General features: G+C 44.3%; 2 protein-coding genes across 3 annotated transcripts; one reads left to right on the top strand and one right to left on the bottom strand.

Moving 5' to 3' along the window:
- The first annotated feature begins 120 nt into the window (after positions 1-120).
- LOC112468875 (coiled-coil domain-containing protein 102A-like) lies at positions 121-4,032 on the top strand. 2 transcript variants are annotated; one of them, XM_025038249.1, is made up of 7 exons: positions 121-453; positions 956-1,689; positions 1,769-1,997; positions 2,147-2,356; positions 2,439-2,713; positions 2,796-2,887; positions 2,950-4,032. In XM_025038249.1, exons 1-7 carry the CDS (start codon positions 349-351, stop codon positions 2,961-2,963), a joined length of 1,659 nt encoding a protein of 552 aa, XP_024894017.1. In that variant the 5' UTR covers positions 121-348; the 3' UTR covers positions 2,964-4,032. The 2 variants fall into 2 exon arrangements, with proteins under 2 accessions (XP_024894017.1, XP_024894016.1); XM_025038248.1 differs by having other exon boundaries at positions 2,796-4,032.
- A 77-nt stretch (positions 4,033-4,109) lies between these two features.
- On the bottom strand, positions 4,110-7,249 carry LOC112468874 (elastin-like; the record flags this gene model as incomplete). The annotated part of the gene is made up of 1 exon (XM_025038247.1): positions 4,110-7,249. A coding segment is annotated over one exon (2,886 nt), but the record flags the coding sequence as incomplete, so codon positions are not given.
- Positions 7,250-7,252: the final 3 nt, after the last annotated feature.

The raw sequence follows: 7,252 nt of genomic DNA on the forward strand, positions 1-7,252 counted from the left end.
ATTACGTCACGTATACGAGTAGTTCGGACACGAACCATGTGTGTACCGTTGTTACCGAGCGTAACGACGTAGTTGACGTCAGTTGACGTCCACTTTCTCAGGCAGCGCGTCAGTATTATACGTCCGCTGGAGCGCTGGAACGGAATGATCCGGATGGACCGAGACTCTCAGGTTTCTCTCTGGTTGTTCAATCGAGTCTGGCATTTAAACGGCGCGATCGAGAGAGGAACAATGCTTGATCGGCATTAAATCGGTGCCTGGAGGTACCGCGAAGGCAAGGAGCATCGTTTGGGGAGAGTTCGCCCGAGGGGACGTTCAGCGAAAACAAAGTTTTAGGTTACTCGCGTCATGGCACAGTCGACGACAAGCGGGACCTCCTCGCGACGATACATGCGGGAGCATGAGGTGCCGTCCTCGTCGCGTTACGCGGACAGCGAGTGGGAGTCCAAAGAGGTAGACTTTCTGCAGACGCTGCAGACCAAATCGTGTCGTATCAGTTATAAATCCCTTAACGTTATGTAGCTTTAGTCGCGTCCTATTCTTATTCATAACATCATGTTTACTTTTGTTTATGTCATGATTATATCATAAGCGTATCGTATTATTATGTCACATATTCAAGTGTATTCTGCGAAAAGTAGCAGCAAATGTATAATATCATATGAGCACTTCATTTCTCAGGGTGGTCACTTTGCAGATGAGTAAACCTTTTTTTAGTGAATAAAGCGAAGTTACCTATCTACTGCCATTATTTACTATTTATTTTCCTCTATATTCTAATCGGAACATTATTTAATACTTTACAATATTCAGATTTTTTAAATATTTAATCTTAATTTTGCCTTATTGATTGTAAATGGCATTTCCTGATGCTTTTGGCTGGCCATAGTATTGTTTTTTTTTTTTACCAGTTACTTTGTCGATTAGATGCTACATATGTTTTCTCATCAAACAGGCCTTACGACAGCGGGAGCTCGAGGAGGCAAGGGCGCGAGCGGCGCAGATGGAGAAGACGATGCGATGGTGGTCTGACTGTACTGCTAATTGGCGTGAGAAATGGAGCAAAGTTAGGAACGAGAGGAATGCTGCTAGAGACGAGGCAAAGGCTCTGAGGGCGAAATTGGAGATCGCTGTCAAAGATACCAATACTTTCAAGCACGAATCTCAAGAATTGGAGCTGCAGAACGAACAGCTGAAGAAGGAGATGGAAAAGATACACATGATACTCTTGAAACACGCCGGGCAGTTCGATCAACAGATCTTTACCATTCTGGAATCAGATCCGCAATTGAGAGCTACCTTCGGGTTGGACGAGCAGCTAGAGTTTTATAATAACATCGAAGCCAGCGAAGCGTTAGGTGCACAAAGGGATATGCTATCTTGTAAAAATTCGCATGAAGCATCGAATATCGCTTCGGGAGTTCACAATATCCTACCAGAAAGGGATATCGAGGAGTACGTCTTGCAAGGTGCCGTGCCGAAGCACGCGGTAGAATTGTATAAGGAAAGTCCCAGTAACTCGCTAGATAAAAACGTCACAAAACTAGTCGCGGATAGTAACGCCAAAAAGGATGGACTAGAGAAACAATCACCGTTAGATATGTATAATGAGGAGTGTGTAACTCAAAAAATGTCAACGTTGCAAATAAAGTTGGAGGAAGCAACGAAAACTATTTCTGTGGAAAGAGAGTAAGTCCTGCATGAATGTCAATGCACAAAGCTAATTGATTACATCGCACATAAATTTATTTTACTTTTGTTCTGTAAGGGAAAACAATTCTCTGCACCGGACTGTGGAAAAATTGAAAGCCGAAGTTAAACAATTAAGGGAGCAATGTGAGGAATTATCTGAGAGTAGAGCCGATGCGATGAGAGAACTATCGGAGCTAAAAGAACGTTTTCAACTCGAACTTAGTGACGAACATATAGCAGATTTAATAGACAATACAAATAACGGAGAGAGCATGGACCGTCGTTTGACGGAATTGAGGACAGAAGTAAGTCATTTACATTATATAAATACTTGCAGTCACATTTATTTGTTTAAAAATAATTGAAAAAGTTTAAGTTAATTGTTTACTTTTATTCACATTATATATTGTATCATGTAGATGTGTTTTTACATTTTTAAATTTCAAAATTTTAGCTGGAGAAACTTCAAACTGAAAATGCAGCAGAGTGGAGTAAAAGGGAGAGACTAGAAACTGAGAAGATTTCTTTGGAACGAGAGAACAAATTGCTCCGCTTAAAATTACACGAGCTGCAAGAGAGAATAGAATCGCGACGACCACGGCCGGTATCTACGGCCGACACAGATACGAGACAATTGCAGCATGAAATTCTAGTTCGCAACATGGTCCGTTCAATAATCTTATCAAATTAATAATGCTTCTTAAAATGGTTATTATTACTTTATCTCTCCCGTGCGATATTCGTAGGTATTACTTGAAGTGAAGCAATATCAGGCGGCACTGAAACAATCCTTGGCGGAGAAAACAACAGAGTTATCGCACGCGATGAGACGGTCCGAGCAATACGAGGCGGAGGTGAAGCGAGTGAGAGCGAGAGTCGAGGAGTTGAAGAAAGAGTTGGCCGCTGCTCAGGATGAAGTTGACGCTGCTACGAACAGCGCACGGAAACTGCAACGAACCAACGAGAATCTTATGGAGCAATTGGAATCTGCAAACGTACAACTGGAACATTTTAGAAATAGGTAAGCAGGATAAGCAGTCGGTATGTATAGCTCATATTCACGAGCTTCTACATTAGAACTTCAAAAATATACTTTATTACAGTAACGAGACGCACGAAATTTCAACGGATGCTGAAGTAGACGGGACTGGCAAGCAAGAATTTCAAGCCAACAATTCCAGTGAATACACTGAAGGTACGTTACTAATATAGCCGTCGCTTTTGAATCGATAAAACAATAATTGGACGAAATTACAGTCTACGAACGGTAACAAGCCTAGTATTCGCTTGTGCCGATATAGCGATGAAGTGTTTAAGTCAGATAGCGAAGATGCAAATGGATAGGTGATCTCGTAGTGGGCCTAAAGTACAGAACAAGTACTTGACAACAGTTTTTTTTTCCTTTTCTTTTTTTAATCTTTTACTCTGCGCTAAATGAATTGTACGTATCGAATAATCATGAGCTACGCGCCTACTATGTTTAACAATGAACACGTCAATACTTCTAGAAACATACATGTAAATATATGTTGCGTCATGTTATTTATGTGTCATAATCGATAACGTACAATTTTAATTATCTATTGAACAATATGAGTGATGGATCACCTGCAGTATTTGCTGTTCAATAGTTACTCAGTCATGACAGAGAGATCATGCTTATTTTTATTATTGTTTCCTGTAAATAATCATTTCATTGTTGCTCATATTCGTTTTTCTACTTTTGTAAATTATGAACTAAGTATCTTTCCTCTTTTCATTTGTCATCAATGTGCATTTTGTATACAGTTTACATTCCGCATTATTTTCTTTTGTAAGTTTCTTTTTTTTTAATTAATGTAAAGATATTGTATATATATATAAACATACATATATACATGTTCGCGAAATATATGTGTAATGAAACATTTTGTTTCGTCATGTATTTTTCGTCTCGCAAAAGACTGCCGAAATCGAGTAGCGAGATACAGTATGTACAAGATACGATACCTGATATTTATAACTGAACATTTTATGTCAATACCGAAAATCTATGTAGTATAAATTGAAGCAATACTCTATCTGCATGTATATCCGCGGGTGCATGTCGCAGATATGCCGAGTTGTAGATAAAATCTAAACTTTTATACAATACAATCACTTATGTCAAATTGAGAAAATTGTCGTGAATTATATTTCTTAACCAATGAGAAGAAGGCGAAAAAAGTTTTTTTTTCTAGTTAAAATGTATTTTATTGATAAAATTTAATAAATAGCAGCGAGATGTAACATGTTCACCATGCTATACAGTCAATAATTTGGAAGTACCTCAATAAAGAAATTGTAGTATTGTACACGTAATATTTATGCCGTCCAACTTGCAATCCTGTGGATTCCCCGAAAGATTATAGTCTTTATATACTAATCCATAGGAACGAAAGTTTTTTATTGTATTTGTTTTACTTCTACATTTATTTTACTTGTTGAAAGCTGCTGAAGAGGGAAATGTACTACTCGAATTCATGATAGAGTAAGTTACAATGTCGACGCGCACGAAAGCAATTAGTCAAATACGACCTAATCTACGACCTAAGCGAGTCACGTAAATTCCACTGTACTATACAACGAAGTGAAAAATGCAGGATGCTTTAGAGAAATAATTGTCGTTGCATCCAATATATATTTTGATGATTCAACACCTCATAGGCCTGCCATCGGGATACGTCGGCACTTTCGGCTTGCAGATTTTTGTCCTACCGTTGGAACCGTACACGACGTTGCAGGAGAACGTGAAATAGCCACAGGTGGAACTTTTTGTGTAATATCGATGCTCGTACTTTCTCGGTTCATTGTTGCCGTTCATCTTGCCAGCGAAACTGTTGGTCACGGTGTAATAACTCGGCTTCGCCGCTATCGCCGGAGTAGGTCTCGTGTGCTTATCGGAAGATGTGTTTTGATTAACGGGAGATCCTTGGCTCTTCGACGTATGTCGGCCGACGTAACGCTCGTAATTTGTCTGAAGCGATCTAGTCTCCGTGGGCGGTGACCTGGTATTGTTGAAGTCCTTTGGTACCAAAGATACAGTCTGCGACTGGGACTTGCCGTCGCCTTGAGCAACGGTCTCTGTGCCGGAGGTCGACATCACTCGGCCACGGAAACCAGGCGGGATGGTGTATCCTGACACGGATTGTCCCGGTTGCAGAGTATCACCCGTTCGCGGGACGTTTGAGTCTTGGCTAACGTGAACGTTGTATTGATTCCCCTTAGCGACCTGTATCATCTGCGACTGACTGCGACTTTGCTGCTGAAAGGTCTTATCGAGTTTCTGATGATTCGGGCTCGGACTCGGAAAAGTTCCCGAGAACTTCTCTTTGATTGTCAACCTCGAACCCGCTGTCGTAGGATAATCATCTTCATCCGCATAGTCGTCGTCATATTCGTCGTACGTCGTGTCGTCCGTTCGCGGTTTCTCGGTAGCTAGCACCTTCTTGTCGGCAGCGTCGTCCAGATTGTTCTTGGAAGCCAGGACGACGGTCTGCCTCGAGGTTGAACTGCTTTGCAAACCTTGCTCGCGATTCTGCTTGTTTTCGTCCGGTTTGTTGTCGTAATTCGAACTTGTCGACGGACTCGATTGTGCTGCGCTGTCAACATTCGTCGGTCGCTTCAAAGGAGGAGACTGTTTGAAGGGCTTGAAGAGTTCGGTGTCGGTGAAGTTGAAAGGCTTCCGCGAAGATGCGGCGCCGGATCCGGAACCGGCTTGCGCTGCGCCGTTGTACGTGATCCCATATTGGAAGGAACCTTGCAGCTGCGACTGGGACTGACCTCGATGAGTGCCACTCTGAGCCGACGCCGTTCCGCTACCGCGAAATGGCCTCGCATGCTTCTCCACCTTTTCATCGTCGTCCTTCAAGTACGGCTGGAAGCCGATCTGCGCTTGGCTGGAAGTATTGCCTTCACCATTGGCCTGAGCATCCGCCATTCCGCCCTTGGAGCTTGCTTGCACTTGCGAATTGGTACCATGGTTCCAGCCGCTGCTCTGAGCACCCGTCGAGGTAGCTCCGGAGTCGGAATCCAGTTGAACCTGCGTCTGACTCTTTCCGTAACCGGCGACGCCTTGTGCATTGCTGGTAGCTCCTTCTTTACCGCCACTGACCTCGGCTTGAGCACTTTTGTTGGCGTCGCTGGTGCCAGCCTGGGCCGAGAAGGTGCCGGAACCGCTGTAGGTACCTGTGACTTGCGACTGAGCTGTGCCCGATCCGTATTTACCCTGAGCCGATGCGCTTGCTTGAGTGCCTGAGTCTGCCTGCTGTTGTACGGAACTCGACGCCTGTGACTCGGCACCGTCATCCGCCACACCCGCCGGTCTAGTTGGTCCGCCAGTTTGTATGTATTGCGAAGCTTCACCGGGACCTGCAGTTCCAACCATTCCCGGATAACCATTTCCTGGATATCGATGACCATCTCCTCCCTGAACACTGATTCCGCCTGGAAGCTGACCAGGATACTGCCCAGTGACACCAGTCCCTCCTGTTGTGCCTGGTGGATACTGAACACCTCCTGTTCCTGGAATTCCGATACCCGTGCCTGGATATTGTCCACCTGGATAAGTTGGCACTTGGCCACCTGGGTAGATTACTTGACCAGGATATAAGGTACCACCGGGAGGAGTAATTTGTTGTGCACCACCAGGATATGTACCTGGAATAGTTCCAGGGTATGTAACGCTTGGATACGTAACTTGAGTACCCGTTACACTGCCTGTTGTATCAGGAATTTTGCCAGGTTGAATAGTACCACTAGAACCTGGGTAAACCACTTGACCATTTGTTGGTTGACCACCTGGATAAGTTATTACTTGTGTACCAGTGCCAGATGTTGAATCTGCAGTCGTACCAGGAACTTGACTTCCACTAGGTAAAGTGCCTGATGGAATACCTTGGGGATAGGATATAACAGTCTGTTGTCCACCACTAGGATAAACTCCTTGAGTTGTTGTTCCTCCTGGGACAACACTGCCAGGATATGTCCCGACACTTGTTCCTGGAATACCAGGTCGAACACCACCAGGATAGACTCCAGTTCCGGGATAAGTTCCTGTACCAGGAATTCCCGGATATGTCCCACTTGGTAAGCCTGTTCCAGGTGCGGTACCAACTGGGTAAGTTCCAACACCAGTGACAGTAGTGGAACCTGTTGCTACCGAAGTAGTTACGATGCCACCAGGAGGATAGATACCTTGTCCCGGTTGGACTCCAGGTTGCATACCTGGGTACGTCCCAACACCACCAGGTAAGACTCCTCCAGGCTGGATGGGATATGGTCCACGATCTCCTGTGATTATAGTTCCAGGTGGATATGTTCTATCACCTCCTGGTATCACAGTACCAGGTTGAATACCACCAGGATATGTCCCGTCAGTCCCTGGTATCACAGTACCAGGTTGAATACCACCAGGATACTTCCCGTCAGTTCCTGGTGTCACAGTTCCAGGACGGACACCTCCAGGATATCTCCCGTCAGCTTCTGGTGTCACAGTTCCAGGACGGATACCTCCAGGATACGTTCCATCAGCTCCTGGTAT

Source organism: Temnothorax curvispinosus, unplaced genomic scaffold, assembly GCF_003070985.1.
Source record: "Temnothorax curvispinosus isolate PA1 unplaced genomic scaffold, ASM307098v1 QBEX01002198.1, whole genome shotgun sequence".
NCBI lineage: Eukaryota > Metazoa > Arthropoda > Insecta > Hymenoptera > Formicidae > Temnothorax > Temnothorax curvispinosus.